At 35.3% G+C, this 26,608-nt stretch overlaps 1 protein-coding gene across 1 annotated transcript in view; it reads left to right on the top strand.

The window, feature by feature from the left end:
- LOC123563301 (protein sidekick-2-like) overlaps positions 1 to 15,648 on the top strand; it is a 53,037-nt gene extending 37,389 nt beyond the window's left edge. Inside the window, exons 30-37 of the mRNA XM_053524598.1 lie at positions 431 to 592; positions 1,345 to 1,476; positions 3,526 to 3,552; positions 5,798 to 5,977; positions 6,964 to 7,089; positions 8,034 to 8,208; positions 8,670 to 8,811; positions 9,770 to 15,648. Of these exons, the coding sequence (XP_053380573.1) occupies positions 431 to 592; positions 1,345 to 1,476; positions 3,526 to 3,552; positions 5,798 to 5,977; positions 6,964 to 7,089; positions 8,034 to 8,208; positions 8,670 to 8,811; positions 9,770 to 10,138 (1,313 nt within the window). The 3' untranslated portion in view covers positions 10,139 to 15,648. The remainder of the gene's footprint in view (positions 1 to 430; positions 593 to 1,344; positions 1,477 to 3,525; positions 3,553 to 5,797; positions 5,978 to 6,963; positions 7,090 to 8,033; positions 8,209 to 8,669; positions 8,812 to 9,769) is intronic.
- Positions 15,649 to 26,608: the final 10,960 nt, after the last annotated feature.

The following is a 26,608-nucleotide window of genomic DNA, read 5'->3' as shown; positions in this document are numbered from 1 at the left end:
AGTTTTTGATAAAAAGCTATTGACTTGAAACTTGAAATGGTTATTTACCATCAAAGTCTACACCAGGAGAAACAATCCCCATAACTCTTATTTGAATTTTAACAGGATTATGCCCCTTTTTAACTTAGAATTTTATGTTAAAATTTTTGATAAAGTCAAATATCTCTGTTACTATTAAAGCTTTTGACTTGAAACTCAAAATAGTTATTTACTATCAAAGTCTATACCAAGAGACACAATTCCCATAACTCTGTCCCTTTTATGTCCCTTTTTAACTTGGTTTTTTTTTTACTGCCAAAGCTCTAATTCAGAGTCAAGCACTGAGAAAAGTCGAGTGCGCTGTCTTACAGACAGCTCTTGTTTAATGTTATGTTGCTTGTTCTCATCTAAAATTATACATATTAATAATATGCAATTTATTCAACAATAGGTGGCAGTAAGTTGGTAAAGTTCAATGTTTCGGGCAACTTGCATCAGCTCAATATCAAGGACTTGCAAGAGAATGTGACCTACTTATTTAGTGTATCAGCACGTACAGCTATAGGACAGGGAGAGAGAACAGATCAGAGTGTAAAAGTTGGTCCTCAACCAGGTAAACATTAACTTCCTTAAAGGCCCACAGTGCATCTGATTAGAATAATGCTGCACAATATAGCTACAATGTATTGTGACAGAATTATCACTTGTTGGTGTGTGTGTATGGGGCAGGGGGGGTTTAAATTTATTTGTACATCTGTCAGGAGCACCTTGGTCATTTACTTCAGAAAATTGTTAAAATGTATTTACTCTGGTAGTTCCATTTTTGTCAAATCCAAATTATTTCTTAAATCAACTTGAAATTTGCAGATCTCCTTTATCATTGGCCAAAGCACACAACACACAAATAAACAACAATATGTACATTTACAGCTGGGAGTTTCATTTAAATCTACAGTGTAGAAATTTTCTTTGTACAAAATTGTCATGAAAAACTGATTTCCATCAAACTTTCATTGTGAAAAATTAAAATGTTAAGGTCCATAATCAGTCTAGAGAAAAAAAAATTAGCACATTTTATTTGTAGAATTTACTTAGTATATCGTGATGTTTTTTGCAAATCATGGTTTAATCAAATTCTATCTGGTAGAAAAATTTGAATTAAACATGTAGAAGTACATTAAGCAGCTTCTAGAATGATTGACAAATATTTGCCTTTTAAGCAAGGTAGTTGCTTGTTAATGGTCAGGTTTTCTAAAGAGGTGGTATTTCATATTCAAAAAGTTACTTTTAAGTCAAGTAGAGACAGATACTAATTAGAAGTGACTGCTTAAACAGGTTTAACTATGTTGTGATTTGTTCATTTAGGTTCCCCAGAGGCGCCTTACCAACTAAGAATCAGTATGGAATCAAATGGACAAAAGCTTATGCTTGAATGGGTTTCTGGTAAACAAGGACTAATGCCCATATATGGTCATCTTATTCAAGCTAAACAAGCTGGTAAGTGCATTATATGATATTGTGGTTTCTTCCATAAACTGAAGACAATTGTTTGTCCGTGTTTCTTGTTGGACATTTCAATGACTTCATGCAGGCTGACACATATTAATAGAATTCTATGTATCTAAATAACTGTGGAATCATTTTAACTTTTAGGGCATGAAATTTCATGGTTTTGGGCTTTAGTGACTATTTTGCAGGGGTATGATTTCATGGATTTCCACTTTTGGATATAAAACAACTGGAATTTTTATTTCTATGTTAGGAGGGAATTTTATAGATTGACATAACCAAGAAATTGACATAAGTTAGTCTCTCACGAATGTTGATGATTTCACAACAAATAGGTTAGAGCAGATGTTAAGAGTACTACTGTCAGACATAGTAGAGGTTGTGGCAAGACTAAAAACAGCTTAAAGTATGGCTGTTTTTCAGTAAAGGAGGGTTCTACAATAATTAGTGATATTTGGTAGTCACACTGCTTGTTATGTTAGGTTGAAAGTAACAAGATTACTGAGAAGCTGTTGTAAATTCAGGCACATAGAGTTGATTTCAATGAAAATATCAACCATAAAAGTACTTAAATGATTGAATTGCATTTTTATTAGCTCACCTGTCTCATAGTGACAAGGTGAGCTTTAGTGATCACCCTTCGTCCATGCGTCAACAATTTCTTGTCTGCACAATAGTGGTTTCATTTATGATATTATTTTAACCAAACTTGCACACAACTTGTATCACCATAAGATCACGGTTCCTTTCTTGAACTGGCCAGATCCCATTATGGTTTCCAGAGTTATGGCCCCTGAAAAGGCCAAAATTAGCTATTTTGACCTTGTCTGCACAATAGCAGCTTTATTTATGATTTGATTTTTACCAAACTGGCACACAACTTGTATCACCATAAGATCTTGGTTCCTTTCTTGAACTGGCGAGATTCCATCATGGGTTCCAGAGTTATGGCCCCTGAAAGGGCCAGAATTAGCTATATTGACCTTGTCTGCACAATAGCAGCTTCATTTATGATCTGAATTTAATCAAACTTGCACAAAACTTGTGTCACCATAAGATCTCGATTCCTTTCTTGAACTGTCCAGATCCTGTAATGGGTTCCAGAGTTATGGCCCCTGAAAGGACCAAAATTAGCTATCTTGACCTTGTCTGCACAATAGCAGCTTCATTTATGATTTGTTTTTAACCAAACTTGCACACAACTTGTATCACCACAAGAACTTGCTTCCTTTCTTCAACTGGCCAGATTCCATCATGGGTTCCGGAGTTATGGCCCCTTAAAGGTCCAAAATTGGCTGTTTTGGCTTTTGCAGCCATATAGAGACTTCTTTTATGGTTTTATTTGATACAAACGTCCAAAATGTCTTCAACAACAATAAATCTTGGATTCCATTACAAATCAGATCCAATCGTAGGTTCCAGAGTTATTTCATATCTGATTAACTCCCATGATTGTAATCAAAATGGATTTATATCAGTAAGTACTTATAGGACGTATTTGAAATTTCATTATTGTTATTAGTTGGAGTGAGACAATCAGGGTAGATAACTATGGACTGATTTTATGTCATATTACCTCCCTTTATTTCAAATTAAAATGGGTATATCTCCGTAACTGATGAAGATACTGATCTGAAATTTCATTTATGTCAACAGATTTATTTGGCAGGTCTGTCTTTTGTTCACTTACAATATTTTTTTTTAATTACTTCCCTTTTTCGTTACTATAAATAGCTTATTTTTAGTAACTTTTTTATTATCGACCGTAGGGAAAAACCGACACCACTTTTCTGTGGTACAACATGGATGGTACCACCAATTTTTAGGTGTATTTTGACACATCTATACCTTGTAAGAATTTTTTTTCTTTTTGTTTAAAGTCTTCCCTTTGTTGTTCCTGTCCTTTGGATTTAGATATTTTTTCTGAGGACCTTCTTGTCCTCAAGTGCAATGATAACAGGTGAGTGATATAGGGCCATCATGGCCCTCTTGTTGATGAAAGGAATTGCATATTTTAGAAGTACTAATTATTTCTAGATGGATACACTCGTAATGGTTTCAGGTGTAAGTAGCCCAGATGATTCTGAAGTCTGCCATATTCAGCTTGTTTAGCATTTTGTTTTTTGGTCACATAGTTGCAGTCATAGATCGTCATAGTGCATTTGACAGATCATGTAGCTATATTTGGCTTTTGGTCACATAGATTTGCCCTTTGTCTGTCCGTCCGAATTTGTGTCGTGCATATGTCAAAAAGTATTTGACCAAGAGTCATCAAATTTTACATGATTGTTATTCAGCATGTGAAGTTGTTCACCTTGGGGTTTTACGCAGCCAGATCACAGTTATGGCTTTTTATTAGTCAAGAATATGCATACAGTGACAGGAGTGGGGGCACCAGTGTCTTATGGATACACATCTAGTTGTAGATCATTAATCAGCCACACATGCATGTATATACTACATGTTTTGCTTTAAAGACATTGTCATACACACATAGATCAGAAGAAACATTCACTGTCTGGAGCATCTGTCACTATTCATGACCATAATAGACAGTTGTATTTCATTTCATTGTCATGTATTTATTTGCTTTTCCCCTCAAATACTTTCCATTCTGTATAAAGCATCTTGTAGTTTATTGTATAAGGAATAATCTTGTAAAACTAACAGCTGACCTGCCACTCTCAGACATTTGTCAAACTTCATAGAATAATTGTCTGATGCCAGCAGATGATCCCTATTGTTTTATCGGGTTATTAGGTCTAATGTTGAGGTCACACTGACCTCTATACAGGTCTACTAAGTAACTAAAGAATGATTTGGTCAACATTTGTCAAACTTCATAAGATGATTGCCTTTGGCCACTAGATTACACCTGTTGTTTTTGAGTCTTATAGGTCAAAGGTCAAGGTCACAGTGGCCTCAAGTCAGAAAATGGTTTCTGCCCAGTAAGTCTAGAACACTTTGGCCTACTGCCTTCAAGCTACTGCCAATGATCAGTAGATGACCCCTATTGTTTTGGAGATTAGTAGGTCAATGTTTTAGAGATTAGTAGGTCAAAGATAATGGTCACAGTGAGTTAGATACAGAAAATGAGACGGACCATTTTGGGGGACATTCATGTTTTACCTACAGCTGTGGTATGAAAAAATAAAAAATGGTCTAAAACAGAGAAACTAGAAATTTCATAAGCCCTGTTCTTTGTCTATTAAAGGAAAAATTGGTCAACACTTTGCTTTTTTGTTCTGTTGCTGTATATTATCATCATATTTTCTATGAATTCTATATATTTCAGAGATTAATTGATTTTCATTATCAGAGAGCTTCAGTTATGCTTGATTATACAGACATATTTTCATGCTATAACCTGCACATCAAAGTACAGAGTAGAAAATATTACTCTCTACTAATATGAAATGAGCCACGCCATGAGAAAACCAACATAGTGGCTTTCTGACCAGCATGGATCCAGCATTCACGCAGTCTGGTCAGAATCCATGCTGTTCACTTTCAAAGCCTGTTGCAATTAGAGAAACCGTTAGCGAACAGCATGGATCCTGACCAGACTGTGTGGATGCGGTCTGGATCCATGCTGGTCACAAACACACTATGTTGGTTTTCTCATGGCCCGGCTCAAATCTCATAACTTTTATATGTCAGGTAGCACATTCATTTACCCCCTCAAATGAATTATAATTATTATGGCCAGTCTGTTGCAAATAAGTTTTGACACAAACTTTTTGCAACTTGAGAATAGATTATGATGAAACTTCATACGCCTGACTGCCACGAAGGGTAGATATGTATGACATATTTTCAGGGTTTGTTAAAGCATTGCAGAATAAAGGCCGTAAGAGTTAATGATTTATTATAGTATAATTGCAAGGGTAATGAAATTTGAAGATGTAAATAAGGGTTTTCATTAAATAGTTAAAACTCTGTTTTTGTAGAAAAAACAGACACAACCGTTCTATTCTAGTTCCTCGAAATATAAAGCACCTCTTCAGGACTTACTACTATAATTATTTAGTTTCAAAATTTTGGCAAGACATCATTTTAAAGTAATTTAAATAGAATTTCTTGACTTTAAGTGTACCACATTTTTTTAACAGATTTAAATTTTTTGTTTCGAAGAAATAACTGAAAATATTCAGTTGTAACATTTCTAAGAAATGCTGATTCATTATAGTGATGGTAATTATATGAACATTTCTGGAGCCATTAACTTAAGTTGATTAGAGTTTACGCCATATTATTTTGATAATGTTGCACTTTAAAATCACTGTTTTTATGAAACTTTATTTTATAGATTCCAGTCAGTGGACACCTGTAAAACAGATGGGTTATGAAACGAGGGCAGAAATCAACTTGTTACAGTTTAACCCAAATACTGAGTACATGTTACGAGTGATTGCATTGAACCCATATGGTATGAGCCCTTACAGTGTCCCATCACAGGCTTTCAGGACACCGGCTACAGCTTCTCCTGGTAAGTTTAAATGTGTCTTATCTTAAAATTTAAAGAATATGTGTTCCATATTCATCAGCTGGTTTTAATACAGATCTTGGGCTGAGCGCGAAACTATTGTAACTGTATATAAATAAAGAACAAGATACAATAGTTTCGCGCTCAGCCCTCGAGATGTCCTGGCTATAATAGTTGTATTAAGAATATGTTTCATCGGAGACATTTTAAAGTACACATGATATTATTTTTGATTATTTAATACACAATGATGTCTCAAACAAATTTTATGGAGTGAATGATTTTTGTCAGTTTGAGAACTGGTAATTTTCTGTTTCACGTTAAAGTTTATTCTGCTCTTTAAAGTATAAACAAAAGCTATAAGTAAAGTGCAAATGATAAAATGTTTCATTGAAAGTTTGATACAGTTTTGTCCCATTATGTAATTTTACCAAGTCGTAGAATGAATTGAAGATTTTTTCTTGCATATCAGACTGGCGTTCCTACCGATTTTACCCATGCCAGCAAAACCCATCTGGCACCAGACCATGCCAGAGGAGCATGCGCTTCATTAACGTCCTCTAACATCTAGCTTCTTTCGGGACTACTTTCACTATTACCAGAAATACCATTGTTTCCTGCTTGCTTCTGAATCATTTAATAAAATAGAGAGTGTTACATTGTTCTTAATTTTTGTAATAAAATATTTTGTATAGTGTTTTAGCTAAATGAATCAAGTTCATATCTTTAAAAAATCCAATGAATTGTTATTTCTGGCAGCGTTAAAATGTAAACAACAACAACAACAATGAAAATATAAACAAGAAAACAAAACAAATGTAAACAATAGACAATATTGCATAAAAAGGTAAATTTGAAGAAAAAAAACCCTCTCCTCAGCCACCTGTGCATGGGCGGTACCTCGGCAAGCCTACTACCTGCCCAGAGGACGAATATTTCTATCTGATTCGTAAACACATGACAGATATTATTAATTTGTTTCATTGTAGATATTACCAAAGAAAAGGCTTTCCATTACCAGGCATGGTTCCTGGTGATAGTCGCTCTTACAGGAGTTATTGTTATTCTGGTGGTTATCTCTTTGTTATGTCTTGTCAGTCGAAGAAACAAAAGTAGTAAGTATTGTTAAAAAACTGAGTTTCAGAACACAGAAATTAATTATTGGGCATTTTTAATTCGTCCAGTCATATGGCTAACAAGAGCTGTTTAACCTTTACCTGCTAAATTTCTAAAATTGATTGGTCCATCATTCAGTTTGAGCAGTGCCACTTATTACTCAAAGGGGTGTTTGCTGAAAATTTTCTGACAGAAAAGCGAACAGTGCAGACCAAGATCAGCTTGTACGGATGTGCAGGCTGATCTTGGTTTGTACTGGTTGCAAACTAAGGCAGAATCACTTGCTGCCAGCACGCTAAAGGTTAATGACAACTCCTGCAACTAGTTGAAAATATTTCCACATCCCACAGCATGCAATACATGCTTGACCTAATTTTCTACTTATGAATAGTTTTGTTAAAAAGGAGGATGATTTTATAATATGCGAGTCAAGATATATGGAACCTGGTTGTGGTAATTTCATCATGATACTGAAGAGTTGTGTATAGTCCAATATATGTGCAGTAACAGGGTATACCCATTTAATAAGACAAGAAAGATCATAACATTTATTTGAGGACAGATACTAGAAATCTGTTTCATGGTTCTGTCAAGCAGGGTATATTGTATAAAATGTAGTAAGACTTTCTTGTAAATAGGGTTAACCCAGCTGTAAGTGTGGTAAAAAATTTGATACTATTAGTCACTTAAAGATATTTTATCTAGTTTAGTGGCGAGAATCTTTTTGTAGCATAAGCTCTATTGTGAGTTGCATTTTCATCTGTTTAGAGGTTTAGATGTTCTTGCCAAAAACATACTGGATTTAAATTATATACTCTCTGAATATGATGAAGATAGATATAAACCTTTAAAGATTTTTATGAAAAAAGTCAGTAGTGTTATATGCCCCCTTAAAAGACAGACTTCCTATGACCATACTTTGATACAATTTTTCTATTTATAGAACAAAGGAAAGGTACTGTTCTATCCTCTACATCTAATCTAACACCGTCAGTGATGGAACCAGAGGATGGAGGGTTCAGTAATTTCGAGATGACTCAAGGGAGACAGTCCACTCATAGTAGAAGGCACAAGTTTGCTGGAATCAGAAATGGAGCTGCCAATAATATTTATGCAAGGTAGGAAATAAACATATTTTTCTGGAATTCTGCTGGGTTTTAGTTTATAAAAGGTAAATATATGGGGGCCGAAAGGTTTGAGTTGCTAACCCAAATTCACTTGCCCCAAAAAGTTTGACACTACTTGTGTTATAATGTGAGGAAGCCATCCAGCTGGCTTGCAGAATGGTTCTAACCAGGTACCAGAAATAATGCCTGGAGAGGTAACTGAGATCTTGTTCCACCATGAAGAGCTTGAAAAGTCATGATATGACCTTAATGATGTGGATGTGTCTTAAGTCTAACAAACTATTTTGAAGATATTTGTTCGGAGTACATTAACTTGAAATAACATAGCCACAAGGAAACAGGGTGTCCACCAGTTAACATTATTGTAGATTTGAACATATTTGTACGTCTTTTTAAGTTCGGAAAGTAACACACAGTCTAAAATAATTTACTGTTGAATCTGTTGTGTGTAGGTCACCTCCGAGACCTAGCCCAGCCAGTGTGGCTTATAGTGATGATGACTCAGCATCAGCAGCAAAACCACCACTACCTGATGATGATGATACAGTCAGCAGTTGTACAGAGAAACCATCAGATATAGGAGATTCATCTGAGGTAACATTTCATTTACTCTGCTATAATGTTTTCCTTATATGCCATCCGAAAAGTAATGTATTATGTGTTCACCTGCGGGTGATGGTGTCCACGAATGTTGCCCACTCCCTAGCTTGGGCAGTTCTTCTTGAATATACACCAGACTTGGTCATAATATTCATGGGCATAATATCTCAGCCAGGTTTGATATCCAGCTGGATTGTCTTATAGACTATGGAGTTGTGGCTGTTAAATTACTAATAATTTTAAAACTGTCAGTGTCTGCATAAAATCTCAGCCAAATTTGATAACTAGCTGGATTTCCCCAGAAGCTCTGGAGTTATTGCCCTTGAATTGCTAAAAGTTGCCCAAATGAATAGTGTCTGCTAATTTCAATAGTTCATATCTTGCAGAAGGGTGATAAATTTGCTGGATCCGCCTAGACACTCAAGAATTATGGCTCTTGAAATTGCAAAAATTGACAGTGTTGACTTATTAGATTAAGCAATTCTTAGACAATGTGCACCAAACTTAGTCAGATTGTTTAAGGGCATATTATGTTGCCGAGGCTGATAACCAGGTGGTTAGTCTTTGTTGCTTTATAGCTATGGCCCTTGAATTAGTCAAAATGGTAGAAATACAAGTAATATGCTCAGTAAAAGTATTTTAAAAGTCAACAGTAATTTGCTGTGATGGGCGTTTATTGCAGCAGTTTGCCAATCTTGTTTCATACCTATTTTTATATTCTGTAAAAATACAATAGAATGTTAAATGTTAGTATTTTTGTATACATAAGTGTAAATCTTGTATCATTTGTGACATCAGATTAAATGTTTGTTGTTCCCTAAAAAAGTTCATAAACTTGAATACTTTCTCTTTTAAATGTATGAAAGAACAAATGTATATAGTTTGTATTAAAGCTTCTGGTACTCAAATACCTGTTTCTATTTACCTATTTATACCTTTTCCTTTGTTTCAGGCAAGTGATGAGGCCAGTGATGATGACAGCCTAGATCTTCCACCACCCCCTCCTCCTGCCTCCCCACCTCCCCCTCCATTCTCACATGCCGTCAGAAATCCATACCCCTCCGGCGGTGCCACAGCAGCTCCACCACCTATTCCAAGTCATTCCTACACAAGTCGAGGAGCGCCTGATCTACCAGATCGTGGAGTTCCTAATAATAGCTCCTGGCAAAACCAAAATAACTCTTCATTTAATGCCTATCAGTATACAGACAGTGAGGCTGAAAGCAGTCACTATGCATTCAGTTTGAACGGAGGACAAATTATGCTAAATAATACAGCTGGGTCGCGGGCGCCCCTGCCAGGATTTTCATCATTTGTTTGATGAAGGATGTTCATAAGATGTTTTCATGAAAGTGGAGGCTCAAACTTTTGAAAACTTTGTTATGCCATGGAGAACAGAGATGACATTGTCATGCATTTTTCAGCATTTTATATCGGTATAAAATACTTCTGTTTTGTGACTTGGATTATTTCCATGCAGATTTTTTCTGAAGCTGGACTTGAACAGGAGCCTTGTAGAAGTTTTGACAGATACGTTCTGAAAGTGTTCATTGTGATAGTTTATACAATAAACATAATATCTAGGAGGAATATGAACTCAGGGTTGTGAAACAACAGGGAGCTGTGTTCTTCCGTGATGGTGGACTTATTGTGAGGCCATCCATGTACTCTGCAATACATATCATTTGTGAATTTACAATGGCCGTCCAGAAAGTTTTGAGGCCTTTTACATTATATATACATTGTGTACCAACTGTGATACAGTTAAAAGTGTACTTTATGTAAAATCATTTTGTACCATACATGGAATTTTTAGAATGCAAGAATGTACAATGAAGTTTCATGGGGTTTAATTATACACATTCCCACATTATACAGGTATTTTAGGGTGACTTGATATGACCTCATAGGCTCAGTTAGTAGTGTGATCTAGCTTTTTCCACTTGCATCCATTGCACCAGCTTTATTCATTTTTATGGTGCTTACAGACTATTTCATGCACAAAGGTAACTGAAAAATTAACAAATTTTCTTTGTGTTCTGACATAAGTTTAGTTTCCATCTTTTCATTAGCCACAATGACATTTCCTAGTTCAGCCTATTGACTTTCACTCCAACTTTTAATATGTGTGCAAACTTCGTTGTCTGAAAGTTATTTTACCATTTGATATGTATGATCTATTAAGCCTGTATTCAGACATACATTCAGAATGAAGCAAAGTAAGTCTATCATGCTATTTTTGGAAACAAAACAGTGCTTAATGTGTGTTCAAGACCCTTTGGTTTTTCACCATTACATTTCAGTCTTGTATTATCAAAAGATGATACCAGAACTATATGGCAGGTCTGTATAGAAAATAGCACAACATATACTAGCTGTTTACAAAAAGAATGTTTAGTTAAATTAAATTGGACTGTTATAAATTGTCTAATTTTTAAACTGCTCCATAGAGTCTTAAATGGATTACTATTTAGCGTTTTATAGAAGACCATCTTCATATAGGAATATTGAAATTTGGTAATGCATTAATTAGTCTGATACTTATTATTGCTACACAAAAATTAATTTCTTTTTGAATATAATTCACCAATCTGACAATAAAAAACAGTCTCAAATCTTTCTGGACTTCCCTCATCCAATTTTTGCCTTGATCTTGTTCAGGGGCCTTAATTAATATGTGTATCCATAAAACTGTGCCTCACAAACATTTTATACATTGACCTGATGGTTGTATTGAGCCTTAAAATTCTTACTGGAAAGAAATAGAGAATGGAGTCGGAACGATCAGTGTTTGGTTCTTGGGACCAGTGTGTCTGAGGCCTGTTAGACAGGGCATTCAATAAGAGTGATAAGAATCAACATTCCTTACTGTTTTTTTACAGATGAAGTCTGATGCTGAAAGAAGCACTAATAGATTTAGGCCTTATGGAAGAAAGTGATTATTTGTAGAAATAAACTTTATTAAAAGTTAACTCTTATTCAGTGCTTGGGAGAAAAATATCTAGTTTTTGAAGTTTTTGATAATTCATGCTTTGCCAATAAAAGACATAGCATTGCCCTATATCTTTAAATTAAACAGCCAGCTAAATTGGCACTAATTAAATAATTGACATAGATGAAGTTTCTCATATTGAAACAGTTTGCAAAAGGAATAAGAAAATTAAACATTGGAGCAATGAATTCCAAGCCACCCCCAAAAAATCTTGTAAATATGGAATAGATATATTTTGGATTATAATTAACATGCATTATTGATTATTACAGAAGTACCAGTACAGCATTTTATTGTTTCCTAAAGGTTGAGGATTAACCTTGTCTAGAATTAAGTTATTTGTGATTACAGTAGATCTCTTATTTATGGAAACAGTAAATGACTGTAATTTATACTGTTGATGGTTGTGAAGTTGTGAAACTGTATCAGCAATCTCATAACAAAAAGTTGTGGCTAGACATCTAACACAAAATTGAATTTTTTGTGGGTTCTGTACAATGTTTCCATAGGATTCAGCTGGTATATTAACAAATTTTACGTTGAAAAAAATCAGGAAATATTTAAGTACTGAAAATGGTCTGTTTTGGAACTATCTTAAAAGTTTGTCACAGTGGTTAAAATTTCTTTGCATTGATTGAATACAGTAGGCTACTTAACCTGTACTACAACACATCTCCCATGACATTGTGATGTTTAAACAGATTTTTATAAATTTCAGTGCAGTGTTAAACAGGATATTGTAATCAATTGAAATTAAAACACAAGTTGGCTTTTACGTAGAGAACACTGCAAAATCATTGTTATTGACAAATTTTCAATAACTTGGAAGTTATGTTTATGAACAAATGAACAAACAAAATTTCATTTAATTTCATCTTTCAAATATGAAATTCACTAATTCATGCCCTCATGCATTGCCTTATTGTCTGAAACCATGAAATTTTATGCCATTGAAATGAATTGATGTCACCTTATTTACATAAATTTCTGTCTGTGCTATGAGATTTCTGATGTAGTGTTTTGCACAAAGTGTTAAGGAGTATCCCACTGTGTTGCCAAGGGAACAAATTATGCATAATTGTAATGAAATCTGTATACCAAATATTGATAAACAATGGTGATAAAATATTTTTATATATATTTGTAAATAATTGTTTGGTTATGCAGATATTTTGTAGATTTTATGTATTTTCTAGGCTAGTTTAATTGGTTTTACATGTGAAATGTCACTGATGATCAGTTTACTTAATTGGTAAAATGTTCTGTAATTTACAGTTTAGTAATTTAAACCATCAGTGCTACATTTTATATATATTCTTTTTTTTAATTTTCATATTTTCATTCTGTTAAGATTTATGCAATTTTTGAGTGTTTTAAGGATTCAGTCATTTTCTGAAAATATTTCTTGGATTTATATCCTGAATATTAAACAGACAGTTTTTTTCTCAAGTTGATTTTGATGCATTCCATTTGAGACTCGGTATCTCAAACTCCAAGGGATTGAGCATTTTACTTTGAGATATCCAAAATTTGACTTAAAATGATATTTTGTGCATGTGTTTTCTTGGAAGGGACTTGAAATGTTTCAAGATAACCAGAATTCTGAGATAAGGGAGTTTGATATATCTAGTTTCAGCTATACATGCATATACATAAAATGTTGTAAGATGTTGAAGTGATAATCCTCGGCCTACAGTTAAGTCTACACTTTCACTGCATCTTCTGGAAATAAAATTGTAATGTTTTACAGCAATTGCATCACTGCAGAGGTTAGAATTCTACCTAGTTACCTGATAGGAAAGAAAAGATGCCTTTGTAAGGAGTTATTTGCTTCTTACAGGTATTTTAACAGAAGAAAGATGTGTATTTACTGTATCAGAACAATCAACTTTTTATATACATTTTGTTAAAAAAAATGAGAAAATGTCATAAATTAAGTAGATTTTATAAACTCTTTGAAATACCTCATAAAATTGAAAGTAAGTGATAAACATTTGTAAATTCTTTAGTCACCCACTTCACAATAAATGTTCATAAGTTATTGAACCTCACATGATAGTTCTGTAAGCTACACAGATTTCACTGTCTAGCTATTTGCACTTGAATTAATAACACATTAAATACATGTAGTATGTCCATTATAATTAATCAGTTTAATGCTTTGATGTACAAACTACTGATCCCATATGCATAAGAACTGTCTCTACATTTTGTTAAATAGCTTTAACTCTTAAATTATCTAAAATTGTCATCTCTGTTTATTTGACCTTTAACACTGCTGCTATGAATCTTTAAAATTGGCTACACTGTGACAGGAAACAGATCTGATAATAACAAATTAATATGTGAAGTCTCATGTTGTGGATTAACTTTTGAATCAAGGTTCTGATAGTATTTTTATCTGTCTGGAGCACAAAGTGCCCATGGTGAGCTTTAAGGAATATTGGATGTCCGTATGTCATCCGTCTGTCATCCACAGTTTCTTCAGATAGAATTTCCTCAGAAATGTCTATGCTGATTTCATCCAAACTTCACAGGAATGTTCCTTGGATGATCCCCTTTCAGACCTCTTCAAGTCTGTGTTATTCATGCAAGATTCTGGTTGCCATGGCAACCAAAAGGAAAAGCTTTAAAACTCTTTTTCTCAGAAACTGTTGGCCCGATTAAGAAATAATTTCACAGAAAGGTTCCTTGTGTGACATTATGTTTCATTAAATAATATGCCCTCTTCTGTGAACCTGCTGGCTTAATTTCAAAAGAATGACAGCAATGTTCCTTAGGTAGCCCTTTACCAAATTCATTCAATAACTGGCAAAGCAAGGGGGCAGGGCTAGTTTTCATTATATTATAGAAAAGTTTGAAAATACGGGCTCTATTTCAAAATTATTTCAGACATTTTTCTTACATAACCTACCCAAATTGTTCAAGTGATCTGGTTATTCAGGTGAGTGAACTAGATACATTCAAAACATATCAATAATTCAGGCTGTTTTACTTAGGTTGTTTAAACCTATCAGCTGTCTCATTTTCACTTCAGTGTTGACCGTTCATAAAAACCATAACTGTTACAGAAAGCTATCATATATATCCAACTTGTATTGTCAAATGAATAAGCTAACTAGTCTGTGGTGATATTTGATGGAAAGTATCATACTGTATGATAAATATTGTATCTTGTCAGTATGTGTGTACATTGTAATAACAGGGAACCAAGGTTATATGGAAGTGAGTTTGGAGACACAGTCTTTCAAACTAGTTTCTGTGCACATTTTTCAGTTGACCAGTGGCAAAGTTGTGTTTTGAAAACAGGTCTCCAAACTCGGTTTTATAACCAGCTGGCTAGAATTTGCAATTTGATTCCATTTTCTACATGAACTTAGGTGTAGGTATCAAGCCAGTTGCTGTTAGGAAATCCAATTAAAACCAGTATTCTACGTAGTTGAAAGTAGCTCAAATTAATGTCAGTGTCTTCAGGATCTATTTTACGAGAAATTATATCTGACCAAAGATGCCTTTAGAACCATGATCATGCTATTGACTTTTTGGCCAGTATATTACCTGTTCTTTAGATGATTCAGGTTTTCTGTTATGGTTGATGATTTTAAACAATTTGGTGATGTTAGCTTTTATACTTAGATGTTTGAGTTCCTACTTAAAAAATTGTGTGTGATTTTCTGGCATGCAAGTTTTTAAAAGAAAACATGTCTAACTTGTACAGATTATTTAAATGTAAAAGTTGACTATTGTCAACTTGTTTCCTATTTACATATCAATAATGATTTATTAGATAATATGTATTTTTCATAAAGATGAAATTGATAATAAAATATTCAACTGTCTCCTGTCTTGTCTTTTTCAAAATGATACAGCTTAATTGTCAGTACAGTGAAGCATTGCTTGCTCGAGCATCGATGACTCGAGCACCCGGACTTGCTCGAGCAATTCATGTTGTCCTGGCCGATTTCCTATTTTTAATCCCCCGCCATGGCGGAGGGATTATAGGAATGGTCTGCGTCCGTCCTTCCGTAACACTTTTGTGTCCGCTCCATATCTCCTAAACTCCTTGAAGGATTTTCATCAAACTTGGGTCAAATGATCACCTCATCAAGACGATGTGCAGAACCCATGAGTCAGCCTTGTCGGTTCAAGGTCAAGGTCACAACTCGAGGTCAAAGGTTTGAGCCTGCCATTTTCTGTCCGCTCTATATCTCGTAAACCCCTTGAAGGAATTTTATAAAACTTGGGTCAAATGATCACCTCATCAAGACGATGTGCAGAAGCCATGAGTCAGCCATGCCAGGTCAAGGTCAAGGTCACAACTCTGGGTCAAAGGTTTGAGCCTTCCATTTTGTGTCCGTGCTTTATCTCTTAAACCCCTTGAAGGAATTTTATAAAACTTTGGTCAAATGATCACCTCATCAAGACGATGTGCAGAACCCATGAGTCAGTCATGCCGGCTCAAGGTCAAGGTCACAACTTAGGGTCAAAGATTTGAGCCTTCCATTTTGTGTCCGCTCTATATCTCCTAAACCCCTTGAAGGATTTTCATCAAACTTGGGTCAAACGATCACCTGATCAAGGCGATGTGCAGAACTTATGAGTCAGTCATGTCGGCTCAAGGTCAAGGTCACAACTGAAGGTCAAAGGTTTGAGCCTTTCATTTCGTGTCCGCTAAATCAACACAAGAACAGAGAAACAAATGATTGTTTCTGTATTTTCTTAGACTGACATGGGGGTCATTTTGTCCTACTTTCATGTTTATCGTTTTTCCGTAATCGGTCGGACATTCTTCGGGATCACGTGATTTTAAAATTGTTTCAAACGAATATCCGTTTAAGACGCGCGACAAAATACCTGTATTTCCATGATGGTAATTATACACGACTTGCACGAAAAATATGAAATGTGCAACATTTATGTTTAAAATTGACAGTGACATATATTAGACCTAGACAATGTGTTTAATGTCTAAATTCTTATTAAATTAATGTAGCCATATGTACATAAATCAGTGTATTTAGGTAAATTTCAATCACATTTTGTTTCGGCAGTGTAAGACAGTTATTCATTTATATTCTTAAAACTATACTGAAAAGAGATTAACTGAAAAAGTTTGCAGACGAAGTTGTAAAAACACTTTTATTCGGGAAGGGCCTGAATTGTCCTCCCGCAAACTTGTAGTATAGCTGTTTATTACCTGTATTATAAGAATGATTTTCATGAAGGTTTTGTGAGTTACAAAATTGTTGAATTCCATGTGCTAAGTTTGTAAAAATCACGTTATCGTTTGGGTATATAATATATTTTGCATCAATTCATAAATAATTATAGCCTCGTTTCGGAGGATTCTTCCGAAAAAATCCGAAGATGTTCGACGGGTTCGTAAGCAGTCGGAAAACATACTTTCGGTTTGACATAGGCAACATTTTTTGTTTATTTGTTAGTTATTCTTGAACATATTCATGACTATTTGGTCAGATCTGATGCAGTGGGCCATATTTTCAGTAAATAGGAAGTCTCAGCTACAAACTGGTTTTCATATAATACCCGTTCGGATTTTAGTAATGGACCTTTAAGTCGAACATTTCTCATCCAGTCTTCACCAAACTTGAACAAAATGTGTGTGCCAGCAAGTCCTCGGCCAAGTTTGATAACTAGCCAAATCGGCCCAGGCACTTCATAATTATGGCCCTTGAATTACCGAAAAACACTCAGATTTTAGGCGCATTCCTGGAGCCAAAAGGACCCCTATTTTGGCTCCAGGAATGTGCATGCAATCTGAGTAGTATAGGAGTCCTTTTGGCTTGATGAATGTGCATGCGCTCTAGTAGGGCAAGTTCGATAATGAGCCAAATCGGTCCAGGCACTTCGAAGTTATTGCCCTTGAATTACCGAAAATCGGCCTTTTTACTCTTATTCGTGCTCTAAGTCGAACATTTCTCATCCAATCATCACCAAACTTGAACCAAATGTTTTTGACCATAACTCCTTGGCCAGGTTCATCAACTAGCCAAATCGCCTGAGGCACTCCAGAATTATGGCCCTTGAATTACCCAAATCGCCCTTTTTACTCTTCAAAGGTATATTTGTAGTGAGTAAACAGTATATAAGGACTGACTCGCTATTTAGATGATTAGGCAGTTGTGGGAGACATGCGCTTTTCTCAAAAGCAACTCTAGTTTTTTCTTTGTTTCTTCTTGCAAACTCGAGGTGTTAAAATTTTTCACTCCTTCGGCGGTCAGAACGTATCAGTAAATTAAAAATTTCACAAACCGTGAGAATTGCGTAGTATATTGCCCCGACTATCTTAAGTGTTTGTTTGTCGGTATATTTGATCTGATAATGTGATTAATTATTGATAAAAGGTTGAAGGAAAGTTTTATTGATCAAATATTGATCAATTACTGATTACTTAAAACATCTTTTCTACGGGATCGAGAAGATAGTGTAGTGCCCCCACCCTGGTCACTGTACTTTACTTGGGTTAGGGTAAAAAGAATGTTAAATGTAAACAGACCAAGGGCAAGGGGACTACAGTCAGGGGACTGAGTCCACCAATTAAAATACTACAAGGTTATTCATTGTTCAGGGATAAGCAATATTTTGACTAAACTAGGGTCTGGTCGCGACCCTATAGGCTGGTAGCGCCCAAGACAAGGCTGGTAGCGCCCAAGTTAAAAGGCTGGTAGCGCCCGAGTTCAAATTTATTTCAAAGTTTAAAATAAAATACTGACAATGTTCCTTTCGGCTTCAAAGAACTTTTTATTTATGAGAAGCCTTAACAATAACAATTAATTATAACTGAATGAAATAATCAGTAATGAAAATATCAGGCAAAAGTCGTGTAGCAGGCGGACCGAGAACCAACCCTAAAATTACAGAGTTTTCTAAGAGAAAAACAGCCAAATACTGCTAATAAATATATCTGTATAATTTAATGATAATAAGTACCGTGCAGTTTCAAAGTTTGAATAATTCGTATAGGTTTTTAGAAGCGTAAATAAAAAAATGTCTAAGAACAAACTGACAAACAGCCTTCTATACGAGAGACGGAGGCAAAGTGATGATTCTAGCGTTCTAATAATTAACCTTTGTGGTATGCATGGTATGCAAATGAGGATGAATACCAGAATCTAAATTAGTCTGAATAAGGTCAAGTCGGAAATACCCGGACAGGTCCGTAACCGAGTTGATGCTACGAACTTACTTCGGCCGACCATGACGTCATTCCGGATACGAACATTTCCTTATATGCAAATAAGGCGGAGCTTAACCTCTAAACTAGTGTAAACAAACAAAGTCGAACAGAAATAAATAATAAAACAATATAGAACGCTACGAATCAACACTACATGTCAAGTATTAAATATCAAATACTTGACAATAAAAGTTAACTATTTCTGCAAAATATGAAGCGATTTCGGTCCGCTTGTACGAGATTTAGTCACCCGGTGCATACATACAAAAATCCAATATGGTTGACAACTGTCAAAATTTCAACTGACAAAAACTTTTATGAAGTTTTACAAAGTCAACAATGGACATAACATGAAAATATCGATTTGATGTAATACAGCAGGTGATTGTTGATTGAACTGTTGAATAACTCAGGCTGACATTGCGTACTTTTATAGAAAATCCCTGTGAAAGCTAGAATTACAGTTTCACTAACTGACACAAGCATGACATAAGTAGAGTTCTAACATTTTGAAATGTAATTTAGTAAACAACAATTTAACAATGCGACTGGTTATCAGTCAATGTCTGGAAATGTTACAGAACAATGAACTATGATTAAAAAGTAGCTGACAGATAGCCTGACAATTTTAACATCAAAAATGAAAACTACTGATAGGCCGTAAAAACAATGCAAAACAATTGCATCAAAACAAGGTCGTGAGGCATCATGCCTCACATTACCCTCCCTACTGACAAAATTTCGTCCTCGAAATTGAAAAAAAAATAATACAGCCTGTTACACAAAATACAACAATAATAATTACTTTACAACAACAATGATGAGAATCATAATAGTTAACAACATGCATTAAATACAGTTAACATGTGTATGCACCCGGTAATCTACAGACATAGCAATATAATCATTTACATTGAACAATATGGTTCTAATCTTTGTACTGCCATTACAAAGTACTGTTTCAATAACTTTAATACATTTGCACTATAATTACTTTTAGACAGAAGGTAGAACACACATGCACAGATTGCATTTACATATTTCCAAATAATTAATTCTCAAATATGTCATCAATTTAATAAATTTCATAGATGCAACATTTATGCTATGCATTTAAAAAATTTCACATGTACCATGAACAACATTTATAAATACTGAAATAATTTATACAGACACCTGAATTCGGACCTATAACCAACACTGCATCCGGATTTTAGGCAATACTATACTTAATAAAAACAACATTTCGGACAAGTACATAAGAGTTTGCCTGAGCAACAATTAAGCAATTGTGTCCTTTAAGTAATACAATGTATAACAATATTAATAATGACCTTCTTAACAATAAATAACAATTGTAACAGTTGTTTATTCCAGGGCTCAGTAATATTCAATAGTTAAACTTGAAATGTACCAAATACTTTAAACAGAATGTTGAAAATTTATCAAATGATTACTTATAACCACTGACTGGCAACAGTGCTAAAAGCTTGACAAAGTTGAAAATCTACTTTCACTTATAAAAGTTAAAATACCAAAGATATACTTATGACTTATTATATCAGAGGTAAACATTACAAAACACTCTACCTTTAATCAACTGTTACTGTACGGATACCAAAAATATTACAAGAAAAGAAAGTGTGGTAATAATAGCATTTTACGAAAACGACTAGTTTACTATTTAAAGCTTAAAACCCTATTAAAATGTCACAAAGTAGCCCAGACTAAAAAAATACACTTAAAATTTTCTAACAGACAGTATTATTAAATCATTATAAAATGTGAAATTTCCTCATGAAAAGGGGGCCTGTGTTTGGATCTTCCTGCGGTGTTGACGGCCAATCCACCTCTGGTGTATCCTCAAGCGGTCTTTCAGTATTCCTCAGGGGGTCAGAATTCTTATTGGAACCTTAGAAAAAGCATCTCGGTAACAATTATCAACAGATCACCTTCCAGAGCTCTTGGTTGGTCATCTGTAACTTCACTCTTATTCTTTCCTGTATAACCATTCCGTTCTCTCTCATGCAAACTCTGAATACATTTAAGGTAAGGTTGACCGACAATCCAATGCATTCATTTGATTCTAGTTCTGTCTCTATCATTATCATCTTTGACTTGCAATTAAAGTGTTTAAGATTGTAGGATTTGCCTCCCTTAGTCCATTTATAAAATTTGTAGGGTTTAAGGTCGATGGAATTATCTCCCTTGGTCTTATCACTTGATCCTTAGTTCTGTGGTCTAGGTATAGGTGCTATGTATGCTGACAATTCCCTTCCAACATCTCTCTTCCTAGGTAAAAAAGCATTGAAGTCTGCATCAACACGAGTATCACGGGGACCAAGGAGCCGTTCTGTACTGGCCCCTACAGCAACTCGACATCTCACACCCTGATATCCCGTCAAAGGTTCATCCAGCAGGCCAGCCTCTGACTGCTCATCAGAGTGAAAAAAAAAAATCCCTTGTTCCAATCCCCTACCAGTATATCCCCCAGGTACCTGACACTGGTCTATAATACCGTCGGCCAAGGTCCTGTCCGCGTATAAAGGAACTGATCCACAATAATAAGCATAAGTACAAAAATCCCTGTTTTCCCCCCATCCCCCCAATACCATATCAGTTCCACCTTGCAAGGCTTTGTTCCTGACCCCCGGGGCCCTGGCTTCTCCACTGGATATGATGCAGTACTTGCCAGGATGGATAAAACCCTGGTCTTCTGAAACTCGGTCCTCCCCTGAGCGCCTGCGCCAGGTCACCTCACCGGAAGGCGTGCCAAATACTACCGGCTGACTGCCAGCTGGTACCAAGTTGTTTTCATACAAATCACCACCGTCCATTGATTGTAACTTCGACCTTGACGTTGCCTCCGTCTCACGGCGATTGACAGTGTACTGGTGGTGGTAGAAATCTGGGTAGATAAGGTGTATCTGCTTAGGTTTTAAACGTAGGTACTTGGTTGGTAATCATGGTCTATGTCATGCTGTGCTTCAGTGGATGGTATATCACCTGGGTCCATGGTAACTTCCCTAATGGTCTCCATCATGGACTGTAACTAAATGTGTTTTATTTAAACAACACAAAAAAAATGTATTCACTCTTACTTTTACTAGTCCAGTAAAAAGGAAATATTTACAGAATTTAAATATTCAAGGTTTTGGCACTTGGTTATATCAAAATTAATATGTACAAAATGTTTTGTATGAATTAATCAAGTTTAACACTGTTCTTTAAAGCTAACTTGGTAACAGTCAGCAATTTAACTGGCGGCTCTAAGGGACTGTTTTCCACATCCTGGAAACAGCTGTTTCACATCTAGGTCAGGAATGGTACAGTTACTAGTATTCAATGAAATATATTTGTTACCTAAGCCTGGAAGCGGCTTTAACGCTATACACTGACCTGGTATCGGTTACAATACTAGCCTGGAGACGGCTACAATATTCAATAGAATGGTTGTCTAGATAGTTAATAAGCGGCAGGGCACGGCTCTATGAAATGTACCAAGAACAACGTACACCAAGCTCAACGCGCCAACAAAACAACTTTTAGATACACAAAAAAAAATTCTTACCAAAGTCTGGTAACGACTTTACCAAAGGCAAGGTCTGGTAATGACCCTTACAAATTTAGTCTGGAGGCGACTTTCACAACAAAACAAGTCACTGGTCAGTGGTGGTTATACTTGATTTGTACTAAATGTTTTCTTAACAAAGTCTAAACTACTCCTGATCTACTGACTTTCTTTTTTTTTTTTTTTTTTTTTTTTTTTTTTTTTTTACTCACCAAGGCTTGGAAACAGCCTTAAGTTGCTATCTATTACATTAAACCTGGACTGAAATCTAATTTTTTTTATATTAGATTAAACATGTATAATATTTTATTTAAAAAAAAAATAATAAGGCTGCAGTCTCCACAATTAAATCAGCACTGCTACTTCGGTTAAATCAAGTCCTTGACTCCTCTGTATACTGGGGTGGCTTAACAATTGATACACTGTAGTAAATATCTAGGTCAAGTTCACAAATGTTTACAAAGTGTCACACTCGTTTATCGATCGATACTGGCATTAAATAAGGTCATTGGTTATGATGATGTGTGGTTCTGTATCCTGCTAAGCTGCATCTTTCTGACTGAGAAAATATTATGTGCTCGCTGTCAACAACTTCTAAATAATCATTTGTTCATGGTAGCGTTTTCAACAAATTTATGGAGTGTAGAGTTCGTATCACTGGATCCGAAACGAAGAACGGATCCCACCGCTGCTTACCAAATTCTGTAGTGCCCCCGCCCTGGGTCACTTTTACTTTACTTGGGTTAGGGTAAAAAGAATGTTAAATGTAAACAGACCAAGGGCAAGGGGACTACAGTCAGGGGACTGAGTCCACCAATTAAAATACTACAAGGTTATTCATTGTTCAGGGATAAGCAATATTTTGACTAAACTAGGGTCTGGTCGCGACCCTATAGGCTGGTAGCGCCCAAGACAAGGCTGGTAGCGCCCGAGTTCAAATTTATTTCAAAGTTTAAAATAAAATACTGACAATGTTCCTTTCGGCTTCAAAGAACTTTTTATTTATGAGAAGCCTTAACAATAACAATTAATTATAACTGAATGAAATAATCAGTAATGAAAATATCAGGCAAAAGTCGTGTAGCAGGCGGACCGAGAACCAACCCTAAAATTACAGAGTTTTCTAAGAGAAAAACAGCCAAATACTGCTAATAAATATATCTGTATAATTTAATGATAATAAGTACCGTGCAGTTTCAAAGTTTGAATAATTCGTATAGGTTTTAGAAGCGTAAATAAAAAAATGTCTAAGAACAAACTGACAAACAGCCTTTCTATACGAGAGACGGAGGCAAAGCGATGATTCTAGCATTCTAATAATTAACCTTTGTGGTATGCATGGTATGCAAATGAGGATGAATACCAGAATCTAAATTAGTCTGAATAAGGTCAAAGTCGGAAATACCCGGACAGGTCCGTAACCGAGTTGATGCTACGAACTTACTTCGGCCGACCATGACGTCATTCCGGATACGAACATTTCCTTATATGCAAATAAGGCGGAGCTTAACCTCTAAACTAGTGTAAACAAACAAAGTCGGACAGAAATAAATAATAAAACAATATAGAACGCTACGAATCAACACTACATGCCAAGTATTAAATATCAAATACTTGACAATAAAAGTTAACTATTTCTGCAAAATATGAAGCGATTTCGGTCCGCTTGTACGAGATTTAGTCACCCGGTGCATACATACAAAAATCCAATATGGTTGACAACTGTCAAAATTTCAACTGACAAAAACTTTTATGAAGTTTTACAAAGTCAACAATGGACATAACATGAAAACATCGATTTGATTTAATACAGCAGGTGATTGTTGATTGAACTGTTGAATAACTCAGGCTGACATTGCGTACTTTTATAGAAAATCCCTGTGAAAGCTAGAATTACAGTTTCACTAACTGACACAAGCATGACATAAGTAGAGTTCTAACATTTTGAAATGTAATTTAGTAAACAACAATTTAACAATGCGACTGGTTATCAGTCAATGTCTGGAAATGTTACAGAACAATGAACTATGATTAAAAAGTAGCTGACAGATAGCCTGACAATTTTAACATCAAAAATGAAAACTACTGATAGGCCGTAAAAACAATGCAAAACAATTGCATCAAAACAAGGTCGTGAGGCATCATGCCTCACAATAGTTATGAGATCTTAGTATTTTAATCAGCAGTTATTTGCATGCAAATGAAGGAAATAATATAGCCTTTTCATAAAACTGAGACGATAATTTTGATATGCACTTGTTGATAAATAAAAATAAAAAAGTCTTAGTTGTTTCTTCACATGTGCCATTTACAAATAACATATTAAAACGTTTGTAATACTTTTTGAAAAAAGTCACAAGTATGTCCCGATGACAATTGGTAAAACAAACTTCAATTTTCTTCGTATGTTGGTCAATGTTTGGGTCCCTTGAAACCACGGATAACTCGAGCATTTTGCTCATCCCCTTGCAACCTCGAGCGAGCGGTGTTTTACTGTAGCTGAATGATAGAATCATGTGTGTTTAACTCTTCCTTTAAGTGCTATTTCAGTAAGATTCAAAGATTATTTATTAAGAAGTGCATTAAGAACAGGTCTGTGATTTGCATTTTTAGGTCACTTGAACACAGTATCTTATGATCATTGGATGTCTGTTATCCACAATTTCTTTAACAAACATCTTAATCATCAAGCCATTTTCAACCAAATTTTACAAGAATGTTTTTCAGTTTCCTGTGAATCTAGGTAATCCATGCAGAATTCTGGTATCTGGTTGCTGGCAACCAAATGGAAAAACTTTAAAAATCTCAGAAACTGCTGTCCCAGTGCCAAAGTAATTCCAGAGTGACCTAGTTTTTGACCGCACATGACCCAGTTATGAACCTGACCTAGATATCATCAAGCTGAACATTCTCACCAATTTTCATGAAGATCCATTGAGAAATATGGCCTTTAGAGAAGTCATTAGGTTTTTCTATTTTTAGACCTACTGACCTAGTTTTTGACCCCACGTGACCCAGTTTCGAACTTGACCTAGATATCATCAAGGTGAACATTCTCACCAATATTCATAAAGATCTCATGAAAAATATGGCCCCTAGAGAGGTCACAAGGTTTTTCTATTTTTAGATCAACTGACCTAGTTTTTGACCGCACGTGACCCAGTTTCGAACTGGTTCTAGATATCATCAAGGTAAACATTCTGACCAATATTCATGAAGATCCATTGAGAAATATGGCCTCTAGAAAGGTCACAAGGTTTTTCTATTTTTAGCTCACCTGTCACAAAGTGACAAGGTGAGCTTTTGTGATCGCGCGGCGTCCGTCGTCCGTGCGTCCGTCCGTGTGTAAACTTTTACTTGTGATATCTCTAGAGGTCACAGTTTTCATGGGATCTTTATGAAAATGGGTCAGAATGTTCATCTTGGTAAATTCTAGGTCAAGTTCGAAACTGGGTCACGTGCGGCCAAAAAATAGGTCAGTAGGTATAAAAATAGAAAAACCTTGTGACCTCTCAAGAGGCCATAATTTTCAATGGATCTTCATGAAAATTGGTCAGAATGTTCACCTTGATGATTTCTAGGTCAAGTTCGAAACAGGGTCACGTGCCTTCAAAAACTAGGTCAGTAGGTCTAGAAATAGAAAAACCTTGTGACCTCTCTAGAGGCCATATATTTCATAAGATCTTCATGAAAATTGGTCAGAACGTTCACCTTGATGATATCTAGGTTAAGTTCGAATCTGGGTCACGTGCCATCAAAAACTAGGTCAGTAGGTCAAATAATAGAAAAACCTTGTGACCTCTCTAAAAGCCATATTTTTCATGGGATCTGTATGAAAGTTGGTCTGAATGTTCATCTTGATGATATCTAGGTCAAGTTCGAAACTGGGTCACGTGCCGTCAAAAACTAGGTCAGTAGATATAAAAATAGAAAAACCTTGTGACCTCTCTAGAGGCCATATATTTCATGAGATCTTCATGAAAATTAGTCAGAATGTTCACCTTGATGATATCTAGATCAAGTTTGAAAG

The sequence above is a fragment of the Mercenaria mercenaria genome, chromosome 2 (genome assembly GCF_021730395.1).
Source record: "Mercenaria mercenaria strain notata chromosome 2, MADL_Memer_1, whole genome shotgun sequence".
Lineage (NCBI taxonomy): Eukaryota > Metazoa > Mollusca > Bivalvia > Venerida > Veneridae > Mercenaria > Mercenaria mercenaria.
This window is presented reverse-complemented; position numbering and strand designations above follow the sequence as displayed.